Below are 18323 nucleotides of genomic sequence, written 5' to 3'. Positions count from 1 at the left end.
GTTATTAGTATTGTTATTATTGAGTTATGCGACTAACCTTGAGAATTTGAGCAAGTATGTTTCAGCTATGACTTGACAAGGCATTGATATCTCAAAGTCCATGGTTGTACCATGGCAATTAAGGAAGAATTGATGAAAAATTCCATGTTCATAACATGGCATTTAAGGAGGAATTGACGGTTAAGGATACCATGTAAGACCATGTCAAGACATGGCATCGGCGTTGATTAATGACTCCATGTAAGACAACATCAAGATGTGGCATTGGCCCTAAGACGAGGATACCATATAAGACCATGTTTGGAACATGGCATTTGGTAAGATAAGGATACCATGTAAGACCATGTTTGGAACATGGCATTTGGTAAGATAAGGATATCATGTAAGACCATGCCAAGGCATGACATTGATAAGTTCTATAAGGCAAGGAAATCATGTAAGACCATATCAAGACATGGCAATGATGAGTTACTATAAGGCAAAGGTCCCACGTAAGACCATGCCAAGGCATGGCATTGGTGAGTTCATAAGACAAGGATACCACGTAAGACCATGTCAAGACATGGCAATGGTAAGTTTAAAAAGGAAAAGGTTCCCGAGTAAACCAAAGAGTAAGTCAAAGAAACGACAAGGTGAGAACATGAAGAAAGAGTACAGGTATGCATTTAAGGTTTATTTAATATTGAGATTGTAAGTAATTGAGGTTATCAAGTATTAAGTAAGTGATGAGTTTTCAATTATGCTTGTGACACTTTATGACATGATTGGCAATATGCCTAAATTATGAAAGAGTACTCATGTGTTAAGTGAGATGTTGCAGGTATGTAAGCAAGCTATTAACTAAGGTGCCTTTTGTATTCTGAGCCTTTGGTAAGGTTACCAATGAGTAAGATGGGAAAGTAAGAACTAAACATTATTTAAGCAAATTATAAGAGCATAGTAGTAAGCTAAATTGATTGCTAATGCTTATTATTTACATGTGAACTTACGAAGCTTTATAAGCTTACTTCTTTCACTTTCCCATGTTTCAGAGTACTTAAAAGTAAGCTCGGGTTGGAGGTCATCGGAGTTCACTTCACTATCGACTATGAAGTTACCAAATGGGTATCTTCGTTTACAAACATTCTAGTTTATGGCATGTATAGGGACTTAGCCATTTTGTGTGTATGTCCTTATGATATGGCTAAAGAATGGTATGTAAATATTTGATAATGATTAGCTATTGAAATGGCTAATGAAGAACATGTTTCGGAGTTATGTATGCCTAAATGGTAGTTAATACAAAGAAATCATGAAAAAATGAAATTAGCATTAAAACAGTATTGAACAACAGCAGTGACGTGACCTTGAAAAATCACCAAGAATAGTAGAAATGGAATTAGGTGATGAATGAGATATAGAATTAAATCTTATTGAGTCTATTTTCATATGAAAGAAACAGAGTAAGCAAAAGAAGTGTATATTAAGAGATATTTGAATTTTAGTGAGATAGAGTCAGAGTGATTTCTGAATCCCCTATTCTAATTTATAAATTCACTAAAAATTGTAAAAAAAGGATTAGGAGTTATAGTTTATATTTCTAGATTTCTTTGTGAATCTACTTTCAAGAGAAACAACTGGCATGGTTATTTGAATTCTGTACAAGGAGAAATTTAATTTGTAGTGAGGAGAGGTTAGAGTAGTCGAATAGTGCGATAGGGGAAACTTTAACTAATAACTGTATCAATTAGCTACCCTAAAAATTCTGGAAAAAAATTAGTAAGAAGGTATATGAGTCTATTTTCCGGGAAAATTCACGAATTTAAATTTTGAGTTTTGTGACTTGAATTATGATTTATTTAGTGACTATGATGCGGGTGGGCAGTTTTATAAGGAATAATGAAATAAATTGTTTTGATTTGTCTAAGTATTCAGAAAATTTTTAATGTTCCCAGTTTGGTCCTGAACCGTTTCAATTGCATGTTTTAGGGTCTCGAGGGCCCTTTTTAGGGACATATTGAATGAATGTAAATAAATTAATTTTAAAAACAAATTTTATACCCCGAAATAGTAAGTTAAGTCAGGTAACGCCTCCTGCTCGACTCCGGCGACTGTCTCGGGTAAGGGGCATTGCATACATGATCACATGTAGTCAATTCAATATTCATATAATTAACACATTTCATAATATACAAAATTAGTCCATTTCAAGTCAACTATTAATTCAACTCAATCCCAAAGTACAAAAGTACTCACCTCAATTGCTTACCAACATAACAATTCAATATGTAACAATTTATAACTTAATTTGGATTATAGAAACACAAACCGTATATTCCAAGCTACTCGACATCGATCTTGTCTTTCCCTTTCTAATTCGAAGATTCTGGGATGACGTTTGCTATGGAATAAAATAATTACAATAGATTAATAATACACAACTCAATTTTCATTAAATTTCAATTGTTACACCACATTTTGCTTAACCCTCAAATTAGTCCCTAAATCGAGACTAATTTTAATATCCATATTTAACCTTATATTTTTATACTAATTTCACTTTAAGCTAAATTTAGCTCTCTATTTTCAACTCTACTCCTTAATTTTAATTTTTTCACAATTTAGTCCCTACTACTCAAAATCAGATATTATCTTCACCATTTAGTTCTTTTCCACTTTTAACTTAAAAATCTATCAATTTAACCCTAGTACTTAAACTATTCAATAATGACAACATCTAAAATATTAAACAATACTAAAAATTATGGGATTCCAAAAAAGCAAAAATTACAATAAAAGGGACTAAATTGACTAACCAATTGAAGTTGAAAGGTTAAAAGTCCCTAGGTTTGCCATAAGCTTCTTCTCGTTTTCTTCCTTTCTTTTCATTTTTTCTTTCTTTTTGCATGCATTAATATTTTTCCACTTTCTTATTATTCTTTTATTGTAATTTGTTTTATTTCTTATTATTATTAGAATATACATACATTAAAGCTAACTTTAATCATAATAAGCACAAACACCACAGTAGTTAACTCCAAATCATGAGTAGGATAGTTCTGTTCATGTGTCTTCAACTACCTTGAAGCATAAGCTACAACTTTACCCTTTGCATTTTAAAGGCAACCAAGTCCCAAATACAAAGCATCACTGTAAACTACAAATATTTCCCAAGCTCTGATTGAACCAACACTGGCACTTTAGTCAAAACTGCCTAAAGCTGATCAAAACTATTCTACCTTTTATTAGTCCATTCGAACACCACAGTCTTCTGAAGTAGTTTCGTTAATGGAGTACCAATAACTGACAATCCTTACACGAATATACAATAATAGCTAGCTGAGCCTAAGAAACTCTAAACTTTAGTAACACTCCTAGGTAGCTTCCATTCTAAAATCGCCTCTATCTTCTTGGGATCTACTCGAATCCCTTCTGCTGAAACAACATGACCTAAGAATGCCACTTTCATTGCCACTTTCCTTAGCCAAAATTCACACTTACTCAACTTTTCATACAACTGCTTATCCTAAATAATCTGCAGAACAACCCTTAAGTGCTCATCATGATCCTCTTCAGGGCTAGAATACACCAAGATATCATCTATGAAAACAACTACAAATTGATCTAAATGAGAACAAAACAGACGATTGATCAAATCCATGAACTCGACAGGAGCATTTGTAAATCCAAATGGCATCACCAAAAACTCATAATGCCTATACCAAGTCCTAAAAGTAGTTTTCAACACGTCAAACTCCTTCACCTTTAACTGATAATACCTAGATCTAAGATCAATCTTCGAAAATACCGTCACACCTTAGAACTAGTCAAACAAGTCATTAATTCGAGGCAATGTATACTTATTCTTGATAGTTATCTTTTTCAACTGCCTATAATCAATACATATTCTCATCATACCATTCTTCTTCTTTACAAACAAAGCCAGTGCACCCCACAGAGATACACTTGGCCAAATAAACCCTCTATCCAACAACTCGTGCAACTAAATCTTTAACTCCTTGAACTCTTTTGGTGCCATGCGGTAGGGTGTAATAGACACCAGTGCAGTATCAGGATAAAGCTCAATTCCCAACTCCACTTCCTTATTCGGTGGAAAACCTAGTTACTCTTCTTTATCTTGCACTCTTAACTCCTTACTAACAAAATTCATCACATAAGCCAAATAAGTCTCAAAACCTTTTCCCATCAATTTCTCAACCTTCATAGCCAAAACCATATTAGACATAAAACCTGATCTTTCACCCACTACAATAATTTTCAAACCATCACTATCTCTTAATGTAATTCGCTTAGTCTCAAAATCTACCCCAGCCTTATGTTTACTTAACCAATCTATACCAAGTATCACATCAAATCCATAAAACGAAATTCCATAAGATCAATAGAGAAAACTTGTCCTTGAATCATAAGAGGACATCTACGATAAACTTTATTCACTACTACACTATCACAAAATGAACTAATGATAGTCATACCCAAACCAATAGTCTTAATAGGAATCTCTGATTTACATGCCAATTCACTCAAGATATACAAATGCGTCGGTCCAAAATCAACCAAAGAAAACAATAGAGTAGACTACAAAGTAAAAGTACTTGTGATGACATCAATCGGATCTTGATCCCCCGGCTCCCTAACAACATAAACTTGAGCTGGACCTCTAGACTCAACCTATGCAGCAATAGTATAAGCAACAATCTGCTATCCACTCGGTCTCCCGTTACCTCTACCACGACCTCGACCTCTAGTAGGAGCAGTAACAGATGTCGAATTCTGAGTCTGTGAAATCTCAACCCTAAGTAGACAGTCCCTCAAAAAATGTTCTTTCGAACCACATTTGAAACATCCACCAGTCAACTTACGACACTATCCATAATGCCTGCGCTCACAGTATACATAAAGCATGTAACAACCCGATTTAGAGCCTAATCGGAATGGTGGTTTTGAGACCACAAATTTGAGTCAGAAAAATATTTTAAAATTATTTTCTATTTTTATTATGTGTGAATTTATTTGTGTGAAATTTTTGTGCTTTAATTTTGTCATTTGAGTGTCTGATAAAATAATAGGATTTAATGTGGTTATTTTTAGAAGGGCCGAATAGTGGTTGTTCTTTTAATGTGGAGGATTTATGTTGCAATTAGCCCATTGATTAAATGAATGGACGGAATTAGGCATATATTATATGGTTTTGTTATAAATTTATTAAGGTAAGTACTTCATATTTGTTACAAATCACTTATGAGATAAATAAAGAATGTATGTGAATTTGAAAGCGTATTCGGCCTTTGAAATGTATATTGTAAATATCTTTGAGATGATGGTTGAATAAGTGTAAATGGGGTAATGTATATTTGGCCCATGTGAAATTTTAATAAATGTGAATATGATAGTATAAATTAGTTAGTTAAGTTGAGTTAATGTTAACATTGAATTATTTGTTTATTTATGACTTACTAAGCTATGATAACTTACTGTATGTGTTTATGTTTGCCTCTATTTTATAGATTTTGGAAGTTGGTTACGAGGTCGGGGATCTTCAGCAAAGTCTATCACTCTAACGATTGTCTTTGGTATTTTATAAGCTGAATATTCGAACCTATGGCATGTATAGGCTAAATTATAGTTGAAATGTCGAATTTTGGTTTTGTATAATTTAAGCCATGCGAAAATGGCTTAACTTCTATGCTTGAGTTCGGTTTTGGTTTAATTATGGTTTAATTCCATTTTGGTTATTATGCTATATGCCATGGATGATTAGAATTTATGATATGTGTTTGTGTATTGAAGTTGGTTGATGATTTCAGATGTGGTAAGAATGAATTGGTTATGATGTATATTTGGTCTTGGTTTGAGCTTATATTGAGAGTGTATCCAAGATATATGATGTTTGTGAAGTTTTTTATTTGTTTCGATCATATGGTATACAATGGTTGCTCATTGAGCTAAGATATATCATGTATTAGCTAGATAAAAATCAAGATATATGCATGGGGTAAATTCAGTGTTCACTTATGGACTATTTTAATGATATGTATGATACTTGATTTGTTGTTATGGTAAGTCAAACATATTGGGACTTAGATTTATATAAGGAGATTGGACTAATGACTAAAAGATATGTGTGTTTTGGTAAGATCATGATATGTTAGTTGAGCTCTTATATGTTTTTACATGTATATATATGCGCTTATATTATAGTTGATATGTATATGTGTATGGCTATATAAATTCGTTAGTTATTTGTAAGCTTACGAATATGTACAAATGAATTGTGTCAGTTGTATAGATAAGGAAATGAAATGGGTTTTATATATAATCTTCGGTAATGTTGGTTTTGCTTATGAATTTGGGTTATTAATTTGTACAGATATAACATGAATTTTTGAGTGTAATAACATTGATTAATTAAATAAGGTAACTTATTTGATTCATAGTTATAATTTCAAATACCATAGTTATTAAATAACTATATAAGTTGATTGTTGGTAATTATGGAGCATGCACAATTTGTTGTTAAAGTGTACATGAGCATTAGCTATAAAATTGTTTTGATACTCAGATAGTAAGTGAGTTGGTTGATATATGCTCGGTATAAGATATGTATTAAAGATTAATAATTTGAAATTTTAAATAAGATAAGAGTATTCATGTGATTGATTTACGAAGTATAAATTGTTTAATTATCTGTTTTGAGTTGCATTTGATCAGTAATGCCTTGTCACCCTAATCTGGCGACGGATACGAGTTAGGGGTGTTACAAAGCGGCCATCCAGAACTACCTATTGAACCACTAGCACTAACCACAGTACTACTCTGCTGTTTAAGTTGACTTGATCGAGTCCCACGTCTCGCACCTCTACCAGAAACATGACTATCATGCCCTCTCTTAGATGATTGACCCGATACACTATCAAAAGCTCTCTTGCCCGAATTAGTAACCACAAAATGAGGCGGCTTAGCTATGTTCTCCTCCACAGCCTTAACTCTCTTAACTAACTCATCAAACATCTCTATAGGCTATGCTACAAAATAAACCTGAATCTCGCAATTTAGCCCAAAATAGAACCTCTTACAACGATGCCTCTCAAAAAGAACCATTTCATGTGCGTACTGACCAAGTCACACAAACTCAACCTCATAATTGTTCACCGATAAATCACTTTGAATTAGGTAAAAAAACTCATGCTTATGAGCCTCTATATACTGCTCGCCCATATGATTTCTCTTAAAAACCTCAAGGAAGTACTACCAAGTCAATCTATCAGCAACAATACGTCTCCTAACTATAGTCCACCGACAATGAGCCTCACTGTCGAGTAGGGACAAACACAACCCAACTTCTCCTTATCAGAATAGGACATCTACTCGAGGATCCTTTCAACTCCCTCCAACCAGTACTCAACTACGGTTGGATTAGTACCCTTCACTCTAGAAGACTGCTTCCACCCAATGCCCGAAGAAGTTCAAGTGATAGACCTCGATTAACCGGTGTAGGATTGGTAGGTGCAGGAGCAGGGTTAGCACCAACAATCCGCTGAAACGCTCATATCTTGGCTTCCATTAGAGGGCCTACACCCTCGTCAGGATTACCATCCTTTTAAGCACTAGCTCTCATATAGCACGTCTAGGAGGCATATATAATAATCTAGCATGCAAACAAATAAATAAATGGTGTGAGTTGCGAGAATGATCCAAGTGTCGTTGCTCGAAACAAAATTTAGGTTTAAAAGCAATGTGTTCCCGTTCCTATCTCACATGCATCACAAACAAGAGGTATCTCAACAATTCAAGTAACAAGAATAATTTAGTCATTTGGGTTTTCAAGATACATGGGTTGTGAAACCCCAATCAACACATCAATAACAATCTCCTAGGTCTGAGAGTTATTGAACCTACATTTTGATACCACTAAATGTAACACCCTATACACGACCTGGTCAACAAACCTAGATACGAGATGTCACACCACCGTCTCATCACATGTACATTGAGTAGGAAGTTAGATTCAAGCAAACTAATCATCTTTTGTTAACTTATATAGGTTTTAAGGCGTCCCGGTAGATATTTAACATTGTTACGTGCAAATCATTTGTTAATCAACCATACATACAACCAGAATCATGTGTAAGGGCTAATTAGCAAATTTCATAAAAATGTCTGAGTGCCTGGTTTAGGACTAAGGTCATACAAAGGATAACCAATTTAGGCTTGTCATCTAGGACTACTAGTATCTCTTTATTTGTGTTGTGGGAATTCTTGAATCGATAAATACTCTTCCACTAGATCGACCTTAATTACCATTGTCTCTATTAATTGGTCTGTGTTATACTGCTATTGTATTTTGGCCTTATTGGCATAACCCAAGATTTCTAGGACAATGAATTCCATGTTGATCTGATTCTTCGGTTTACTGACCATTTCCTCCACCAGCTCTATATATTTTCTTTATGTAGTTGTGTTTGAATATTCTTTTATCTACCGAGATGGATAGCCATCTAAGAGTTCTCCCTTTTTACAAGTGTCTATGATAGCATCCTTCTCATTGTTCAACATCAAACTTAGCACCTATTGGTACTTTTCTAATGCTATATCAACATGGTCATTATGTAATGCCCTAATTTTTGGGATTTTTTTTAGGTTTCTGTGATTTTTGGTAAATTTTGAAATTTTGGTGTTCTGAATATTGGAATTGTGTTTAAATGTGTTAATAGGTCTTTAGAAGGCCCAAGCCTAGGTTAAACATGGTAAAATATCAAGGTTGGATTTTAAGTGAATAGGAGACTGGGTTAAGCGGGCTTTAAGAAGAATTTTGTAAGTCATGACACAAATAAGGCTTTGATAAAGTGGCAAGGTGGCGCCACTAGATTCCTAAAAAATGGCGCATGGGAAGGAATTGAAGGTCCAAGGTTCGAGTCGCAAGGTAGGCATGTAGCTACTTTTTAATTTTGGACATGTGTTGGGCACATGATCACTCAAGAGAGTTTCGACAAGGGCCTTAGGGAGGTTGGGCCGATTGCTTTAGTTGATATTAGGGTTAGGTTCTTTTCTTTTTCTGTTTTGGAGGATTGGGGTTAGCCACCTGAAAGTTTTCATTCATTCATTCTGAGTTCTCACAAAAGCCGAAAATGCAAGTTCCTCTTCTTGATGCAAAATTTTCTCCCTCTCTTCTTCTCCATTTTATTTCTTCCCTTATGCTTCTTCTGTTAGAAGAAACCTTCTGATCACCCTACTCACTTTCTCTGTCGATCTCATCCTCCACAAAACCTCCATAGTCGATTGCCATAAAAGCCGAATCCCGAAACTCACTACTGGTGCCGATTTCTCCAAAGCCAAAATCCTTCGGTATTTTTGTTCCTCTTGACCAACATTCATCTTCTCTAAACCCTTGGTACCGGTCGGCAGCATTATTCCAAGGTTATAGCCTCGAATCGTCATCTTCTTCACCACTTAAAAAGCCAAAATACCCTAAGACTTAGGGGCTTATAGCCGAAAGTTTAGATCTCTTGGATTCGGGTTCTGCCATCATTTAGAGGATAGATATACATCAGATCTGCGTAGTAATCAAAGAGGAATAAGTGGTAAGTGCTCATTACTTCAGATCTAGTCTTATTTCTTTCAAGTTAGAAAAAGTCGAAGTCCCTAAAGGTTTAGGGAGGCTATCGATTTGGGCTCTGTGGCTCTAAGGGTTGTGAAAACTATTTTATTGTGATAATAGTGTGATCTAGAGGCTGCTGATCGAAGGCTTGGACAAGTGAAACGACTGGATCTAAACCTAGTCGCTAATTTCGGCAAAGGTAGGATCGCTAGTGCCTAAGGTGCTTTTGGCCGAATATGGTAAGGGGGTTATTACGTAGTTTGTTTTTTGATAGTTAGATTAACGTGTTAGTAATCCGATTGTAGGCAGTTCGTGTGTGTGGATCTCGTCAGCATATTGTCCAAACAGGTGTGTAACTAACACCCTTTCATAGTCTAGATCGGCAAAAGCCGAAAAGTCAAAATGCCAAAAAACCAGTATTTTGTGGACTTGCGAGTGTGCGAATGCTCGTGAGGTAAATCGATTATCTTTTTGGTAAACTACAATGTTTAGACTACAAAATGCATGATTTCTGTGCCTTCGATATTTTTGGGCTTTAAGGGCCAAAATTGGGATAATGGGCCAACGGGCCCAATTCAGTAAGAGCACTCGGTAAGTGTTTCTGTTAGTACGTGAATGGTGGAAATATGCATGAAAACCCTAAAATAGATAAATTACTAGAATACCCCTAAGTATGGAAAATTACCATTATACCCCCTAGGTGCAAAATGACCATTTTACCCCTAGGGTTAATTATGACTGAAATGCATGTTTGACTGTTACTATTTACTATATGCCATGTTATTATTATTATCTGATGCATGGGACTGGGTTATTTATGGAGGTAGTACTGAAAGTGGCTTGACCACGTACTGGACGCTTTGCCTCAACTTACTGATATCTGATCAGCTATGCTGCAACTGTGGAGTGTAGGGCTGGGTGGTTTGAGCTATTACCCACATGGAGTGTAGGGCTGGTACGGGTGGAGTATAGCGGTTGGTTATAGGCTGGGCTGGGCTTGCATACATGAATATGTTCTGTCCTGGAATGGGCCTATGGGCCATATTGTTATCTGAAAAGGGGCTAAGGCCCAGTTTACTGTATTCTGAAAAGGGCTTCGGCCCAATACCCACTATTATCTGAATGGGCTTAGGCCCAATGGGCTTGAGCTGACTTAGGCTTTGGATGGGTTTTCCTTGTGACAACCCGAATTAGAGCCTAATCGGAATAGTGGTTTCGTGACCACAAATTCGAGATAGAAATAATCATTTTATAATTATTTTGGGGTTTATGATATGATTTCATGATTTCATGAAAATTTCGTGATGAAATTCTGTGCATTTCGCGCTTAAGTTGAGAATAGGGACTAAATCGAATAAATTGTAAAACTCGTGTTTTAGAAGTTTTTAGTATGAAATTGCTTTGGGATATTAATTAGGAGGTCTTAAATAGCAATTTGACCCATTCTTAAGTTATGGACAAAAGTTGGACATGGAGGGAATTTTTTTGAAAGTTTAGTAGTAAGGGCATTTTGGTCATTTGTATATTAAATGAAATAAAATGGGAAAAATAACACAAAATTGGTTATCATCTTCATTAGTTGCTGCCAAAAATTGCTCTCCTCCATATCTAGGGTTTCTTCAACTTTCAAGCTTCATAGTAAGTGAATTCAAGCCCCGTTTTTAATGTTCTTCACATTTTTGAAATCCTCGTAGCTCGGTTTACTTATTTCTACCATTAGTTCGAATTAGGGTTTATGTTTAAAAATTTAACCATGAATGATAGGCATGTATTTTGTTGTTTGATGGTAGAATATGAATGTTTGAAGTTAGGGGAACGATCTTTTCTAAGCGATTTTTAACGAAAACGAGCAAAACGGCATAATCGATAAAAATACCTATTGTTCATAACTATGTGTTAGAGTGAGAATTTGATGTTGCCATAGAAGAGAAAAATGATCAGTAGGTCATTAAACATAAGAATAAGGGCTGAAATTAAATTTCCGAGCCTTGGGGCAAAATCATAATTTTGTAAAAGTTAGGGGCAAAAATGTAATTTTTGTATAATGTGATTTTTTGATTAAAATAAATAGTTTGAGTGTTAAATGAGCTAAATATGTTGTTATAGATCAAGAAAGGCGTGGAATCGACCTCGTACAGGGAAAGGAGAAAGTTTTGGACTAAATTGCAAAATTCCCATATTTTGCACCGAGGTAAGTTTGTATGTAAATAATACATTAATTTCATTTACATTTTTATATTTCAGCCTATTATATATATTAGCTGATGTTGAAGTATAAATTGATTATTAAAAGAATGGAAATAAATAATAGAGAGAGATAGATCCCGGTTGAACATTCGGAAAAATCGAATAAAATAGAGGGAGCGTAGCTAGGTCACATGTATGGTGCCGAGTGCACATCATGTGTACAAGAAGGCTACGAGATACTATATAGTAGCTAGGTCACATGTGTGATACGGGATGTATCCCATGTAGACAAGAGAGCTACGTGAGAGATAAATGTAGCTAGGTCGCATGAGTGATTCCAAGTGAAGGACACCATGTAGACAAGAGAGCTACGAGATAAATCGGCTAGGTCGCATGAGTGGTACTAAGTGTTCACCATGTGTACAAGAGAGCCGAATTAAATGAGATATGATGGTGGGGCTGTGTGCTGAAACTATCAAGTATCGAGGATTATTCCGAATTGTTCAACGGGATGGTTTTGTGGTGACATTGTAGTCATAGACCTACACTTGTGATGTATGAAATGTGATGAAAATGATTTGTAGTATATATATATATGTAAGTTAAAATGAGGTTAGTATAAAGAATGTGTGAAAGAATGAAATTAGCATTAAAACTGTTTTGGACAGTAGCAGTGATGTGATTTTTAAAATTCACCAAAAATTGAAGGAATTTAATTAGATGTTGAATGAGATGTGAAATTAAAGATTAATGAGTCTATTTTCATATAAAAGAAACATAGAAAGCAAAGGAAGTCTATAGTTTGATATATTTACAATTGTGTGAGACTTGCTCAGGATGACTATGTAATCCCCTGTTTCAACTTTTAAAAATCATTAAAAATTGTACAAAACAAATTAAGAAATATAGTTTATATTCCTAAATTCCTTATTAAGTCTAGTTTTAAATGAAACAGTTTTCATGGTTAGTTAAATTGTGTACTGAGAGAAATTCAATTCGTAATGAACAGAGGTCAGATCAGTTGAGCTGTGTAACAGGGGAAACTTTAAATAATAAACTGTACTAATTGGCTAAACCAAAAATTCTAGAAAAAAAATAGTAAGAATTTTTATGAGTCTAGATTCAGGTAAATTTTACGGATTTGAATTTTGAGTTTCGTAACTCGAGTTATGATTTATTTAGTGATCATGATGCAGGAGGGACAGCTTGATCAAATTGGAGTAAACAATAAAATTAAAAATATGATATAATTGAGTTATGTTGTAAACATATTAGATTTCTTATTTGTTATTTATATACTTACTTACTAAGCTATAAGCTTACTTTCTTTTCTCTCATTTGTCTTATAGTGTCGTCCAGCTAGCACAGGAGTCAGAGATCGTAGAAGATCCGCCCGCACTATCAATACTCTTGGTATCTAAACTCAACATTTTGAAATATGGCATGTATAGCAGACTTAGTTATTTTGTTACGTGTCATAATTGTCTAGGTTCAAATTACTACTTATAGTATCAAACTAATCATTTTGTACGAAGCCTTTGAAGTTGGTTTGTATTGTTAATGGCATATGTTATAATGATCAAATTGCACGCCATATTTTTGTTGGGTTTTGTTTAATAGTATATACTATAATTTGTTAATACCTCGTACCCTGTTCCGGCGACGGATACGGGTAAGGGGTGTTACATTTAGTGGTATCAGAGCTATGGTTTAGTCGATTCTCGAACTAATAAAGTGTGTCTAAAAGTTTAGTTATACATGCCATAAAAATATTGTGATAGTGTGGTGACTCCTGATTATTCTAAACTGTGTTTTGTTTTAATATAGTAATGGATCCTGAAGGAATTGTGGCTGATGATTCTGCTAGTAATGCGTCGGCTCCCGCACAAGGGACCACGCCTGTGGAAAGTAGACCTGAGACATTGAGACAGGGAGATGAGGCTCGGGATGCCTTTCTCCAAATGATGAACAATTGGTATACTGAATTTATTCGAGCAAATCCAAATGCTCAACCTCCTCCACCCCCTCCTATACCTCAGGCGATTCTTGTAGCTGCTCAAAGCATAGATTTGGTAAGAATGAACAAGCCTCCAGTTGACAAGATTCGAAAACAAGGGGCCAAAGAGTTTAGAGCAAAGGTCGATGATGATCCTGAAAAAGCGGAATTCTGGCTTGAAAATTCTACCCGTGTATTTATGAGCTCTCATGTACACCCGAGGAGTGCTTAAAGTGTGCTGTACCACTTTTGAGAGATTCGGCCTACCACTGGTGGAAGACTTTAGTAGCAGTGGTGCCAAAAGAAAGAGTTGGGATTTCTTCCAGGAAGAATTTAGAAAGAAATACATAAGTCAGCGATTTATTGATCAAAAACGGAAGGAGTTCCTTGAATTGAAACAGGGCAAGATGTCTGTGGCAGAGTATGAACGCGAATTTGTGAGACTCAGCAAGTATGCCCAGGAATGTGTGTCCACTGAGGCCATTATGTGCAGAAGGTTTGAAGATGGGCTCAATGAGGACATTAAAGTGCTTGTAGGAATTTTGGAGTTGAAAGAATTTATAGTATTGGTTGATCGAGCTCTTAAAGCCGAAGAATTGAACAAAGAAAGAAGAAAAGCTACTATTGAGGCTCGAGATACCAGAAAAAGGCCAATAAGCAAGCCATTTCAATCTCAATCAAAGAGGTCCAAAGAGACAAACCCTCGAATGACAGTTTCAACTGGGGATTCACACAGAGATCGTGGTAGAGCATATTCAGGGTCTAAAGCTCAAGCTACTTCGGTGGCAAGTGTGGGTAATGTGCGACCTAGAAAGCCAGAGTGTCAGCAGTGTGGCAAGCAACATTATGGTGAGTGTTGGGGAACCGAGCGAGCTTGTTTCAGGTGCGGTTCTCGCGAGCATTTTATTAGAGATTGTCCGGAGAAAGTTAAAGAAGAAAGATTTCAGAGTGTCAGACAGATTACCACCGCTAGTAGAGGTAGACCACTGAGAAATACTGGAGGTGGGACTAGCAGTAAAACTGTGATGAAAGATTCAACGGCAAGATCAGAAGCTAGAGCACCTGCTAGAGCTTATGCTATACGTGCCCGAGAAGATGCATCATCTCCCGATGTCATTACTGGTACATTTTCTCTTTATGATACTATTGTTATTGCATTGATTGATCCTGGGTCCACTCATTCCTATATTTGCATGAATTTAGTATCTAATAAAAAGTTGCCTGTTGAGTTTACTGAGTTTACGATTAAAGTGTCGAACCCCTTAGGCCAATATGTGCTAGTTGACAAGGTTTGCAAGAATTGCCCATTAATGATTCAAGGTCACTGTTTTTCGGCTAATTTGATGCTGTTACCATTTGATGAGTTTGACGTTATCTTGGGAATGGACTAGTTGACATTGTATGATGCCAAGGTAGATTGTAAACAAAAAACACTAGAGTTGAAATGTGAAAATGGAGAAATTTTGTGGGTTGAAACAGATGAATCAAATAAATTGCCTATGGTGATTTCGCACATGTCTACACAGAAATACATGAGGAAAGGGTGTGAAGCTTATCTAGCTTATATAATGAATACTGAGTTGCCTCAACTGAAGTTTGAATCAGTACCGATAGTCTGTGAGTTTCCAGATGTATTTCCAGAGGAATTGCCTGGGTTGCCTCCAAATAGAGAGATAGAGTTTGCCATTGATTTGTTGCCGGGTACTGCACCGATCTCGATTTCTCCATATAGAATGGCTCCGACTAAATTAAAAGAATTGAAGACTCAATTGCAGGAGTTAACAGACAAGGGATTTGTGAGACCGAGTTTCTCTCCCTGGGGTGCTCCTGTATTGTTCGTAAAGAAGAAGGATGGTTCAATGAGACTTTGCATTGATTACCGTCAGCTTAATAAGGTGACTATAAAGAACAAGTACTCATTGCCGAGGATTGATGATTTATTCGATCAGTTAAAGGGGGCCACAGTGTTTTCAAAGATCGATTTGAGGTCTGGTTACTACCAGTTGAGAGTTAAGGAGTCGGATGTGCCGAAAACCGCCTTTAGGACAAGGTATGGACATTATGAGTTTCTTGTGATGCCTTTCGGCTTAACAAATGCTCCAGCTATATTTATGGACTTAATGAATCGGATCTTTTGGCCATATTTGGATAAGTTTGTAGTAGTGTTTACAGATGACATTCTAATTTATTCTCAGGATGAGTCTGAACATGCCGAACACTTGAGAACCATATTGCAGATCTTGAGAGAAAAGAAATTGTTTGCTAAGTTCAGTAAAAGTGAGTTCTGGCTTCGTGAAGTCAGATTTTTGGGACATATAGTCTCAGGTGATGGTATTCGGGTCGATCCAAGCAAGATTTCTACGATCGTTGATTGGAAACCGCCCAAGAATGTATCCGAGGTTAGAAGCTTTTTAGGCTTAGCCGGGTATTATAGACGTTTTGTTGAGGGATTTTCGATGATTGCCTCTCCTATGACTAAGTTGTTGCAAAAGAATGTTAAGTTTGAATGGACTGATAAATGTCAGCAGAGTTTTGAAAAGTTGAAAGCACGATTGACTGAAGCACCAATTTTAGTACAGCCCGAGCCAGGAAAGGAGTTCGTAATTTATAGTGATGCATCATTGACAGGCCTTGGATGTGTGTTGATGCAAGAGGGTAAAGTGGTAGCTTATGCTTCGAGACAGTTAAAACCGCATGAGAAGAACTATCCTACACATGATTTGGAATTGGCCGCTATTGTCTTTGCCTTGAAGATTTGGCGACATGGTGAAAAATGCCGAATTTTTACTGATCACAAAAGTTTGAAGTATTTGATGAATCAAAAGGATTTGAATCTGCGACAGAGGAGATGGCTTGAATTATTAAAGGATTATGATCTAGTGATTGATTATCATCCGGGAAAAGCAAATGTGGTTGCTGACGCCTTGAGCAGGAAATTTCTTTTTACTTTGAGAGCCATGAATACGGGGTTAGCATTGTCTGATGATGGGTCAATCTTAGCAAAGATGAGGGTTAAACCGTTATTTCTCCAGTTGATTTGTGATGCTCAAAAGAACGATAGTGAGTTGCGAACCAAGAGAACTCAATGCGAATCAGGTTACGACTCAGATTTTCGAGTTGGACCAGATGACTATTTGATGTTTCGAGACAGGATATGTGTACCGAAAAACGATGAATTGATTCAGAAAATATTACATGAGGCGCATAGTGGTTGTTTATCAGTTCACCCTTGTAGCACAAAAATGTATAATGATTTAAAGAAGTTGTATTGGTGGCTAGGTATGAAAAGGGACATTTCTGAATTTGTAACCAAGTGTTTGATCTGTCAACAAGTAAAAGCTGAACATCAAGTGCCTTCAGGATTACTTCAACCGGTAATGGTGCCTGAGTGGAAATGGGACAAGATTACCATGGATTTTGTAACCAGTTTGCCTTTAACTCCTAAAAAGAAGGATGCTGTCTGGGTAGTGGTTGATAGATTAACAAAGTCAGCCCACTTTATACCAGTACGTACCGATTACTCACTTGATAAATTAGCCGAATTATATATTGCTGAAATTGTGAGGTTACACGGAGTACCTATGTCTATAATATCAGATAGAGATCTGAGATTTACCTCGAGATTTTGGAAAAAGTTACAAGAAGCTTTGGGTACAAAATTGAACTTTAGTACCGTGTTTCATCCACAAACAGATGGTCAGTCGGAAAGAGTAATCCAGGTACTCGAGGATATGCTTAGATGCTGTGTCTTAGAATTTGGAGGTAGTTGGGAGAAATATCTATCTTTGATTGAATTTGCCTACAATAACAGTTATCAGTCAAGTATTCAAATGGCACCATACGAAGCCTTGTATGGTCGTAAGTGTCGGACTCCTTTATATTGGACCGAACTTAGTGAGAAAAAGATTCACAGAGTTGATCTAGTTAAATAAACCAAAGAGAAAATAAAAGTAATTCGGGATTGCTTGAAAGCTGCTTCAGATCGACAAAAGTCATATGCAGATTTAAAAAGAAAAAAGATTGAATTTCAGGTGGGTGATAAAGTGTTCTTGAAGGTGTCACTATGGAAAAATATTCTGAGATTTAGCAGAAAAGGCAAGTTGAGTCCGCGTTTTATTGGGCCGTACGAGATTACTGAGAGGATTGGACCAGTGGCATATCGGTTAGCCTTACCGGCAGAGTTAGAAAGAATTCATAACGTGTTTCATGTATCAATGTTGCGACGTTATCGTTCTGATCCTTCACATGTGATTTCTCCAACAAAAATTGAGATTCGACTGGATATGACCTATGAGGAGGAACCAATAAAGATTTTGGCTCGAGAAATTAAACAGTTAAGAAATAAAAGTATAGCCTTAGCGAAAGTATTGTGGCACAGACATGGGATAGAAGAGGCTACGTGGGAACTTGAGGAAGCTATGAGGAAACAGTACCCGAACCTCTTTACCGGTAAGATTTTTGGGGACAAAAATCTCTAAAGGGGGGAGAATTGTGACAACCCGAATTAGGGCCTAATCAGAATAGTGGTTTCGTAACCACAAA

The 18323-nt window shown here is 36.2% G+C and overlaps 1 protein-coding gene across 1 annotated transcript; it reads right to left on the bottom strand.

The window, feature by feature from the left end:
* Positions 1-3505: 3505 nt before the first annotated feature.
* LOC107942524 (uncharacterized) lies at positions 3506-7011 on the bottom strand. The gene is made up of 3 exons (XM_016876215.1): positions 6783-7011; positions 4107-4332; positions 3506-3764 (listed from the first exon to the last, which is right to left on the bottom strand). Exons 1-3 carry the CDS (start codon positions 7009-7011, stop codon positions 3506-3508), a joined length of 714 nt encoding a protein of 237 aa, XP_016731704.1.
* Positions 7012-18323: the final 11312 nt, after the last annotated feature.

This window comes from Gossypium hirsutum, chromosome A02, assembly GCF_007990345.1.
Source record: "Gossypium hirsutum isolate 1008001.06 chromosome A02, Gossypium_hirsutum_v2.1, whole genome shotgun sequence".
Taxonomy (NCBI): Eukaryota; Viridiplantae; Streptophyta; class Magnoliopsida; order Malvales; family Malvaceae; genus Gossypium; species Gossypium hirsutum.
Note: the sequence above shows the minus strand (reverse complement) of the source record. Positions and strands in the feature narration are given on the sequence as shown.

What these genes read in the sequence shown, in the direction of transcription:
- LOC107942524 (XM_016876215.1), bottom strand. Translation starts at nt 7,011, where the DNA reads ATGTTTGATGAGTTAGTTAAGAGAGTTAAGGCTGTGGAGGAGAACATA. An exon ending in TAGTGCTAGTGGTTCAATAG is followed by an intron (nt 4,333 to 6,782) that starts GTAGTTCTGGAT and finishes TACTTGGTATAG; the next exon opens with ATTGGTTAAGTAAACATAAG. An exon ending in AGAGTGCAAGATAAAGAAGA is followed by an intron (nt 3,765 to 4,106) that starts GTAACTAGGTTT and finishes GATTGATCTTAG; the next exon opens with ATCTAGGTATTATCAGTTAA.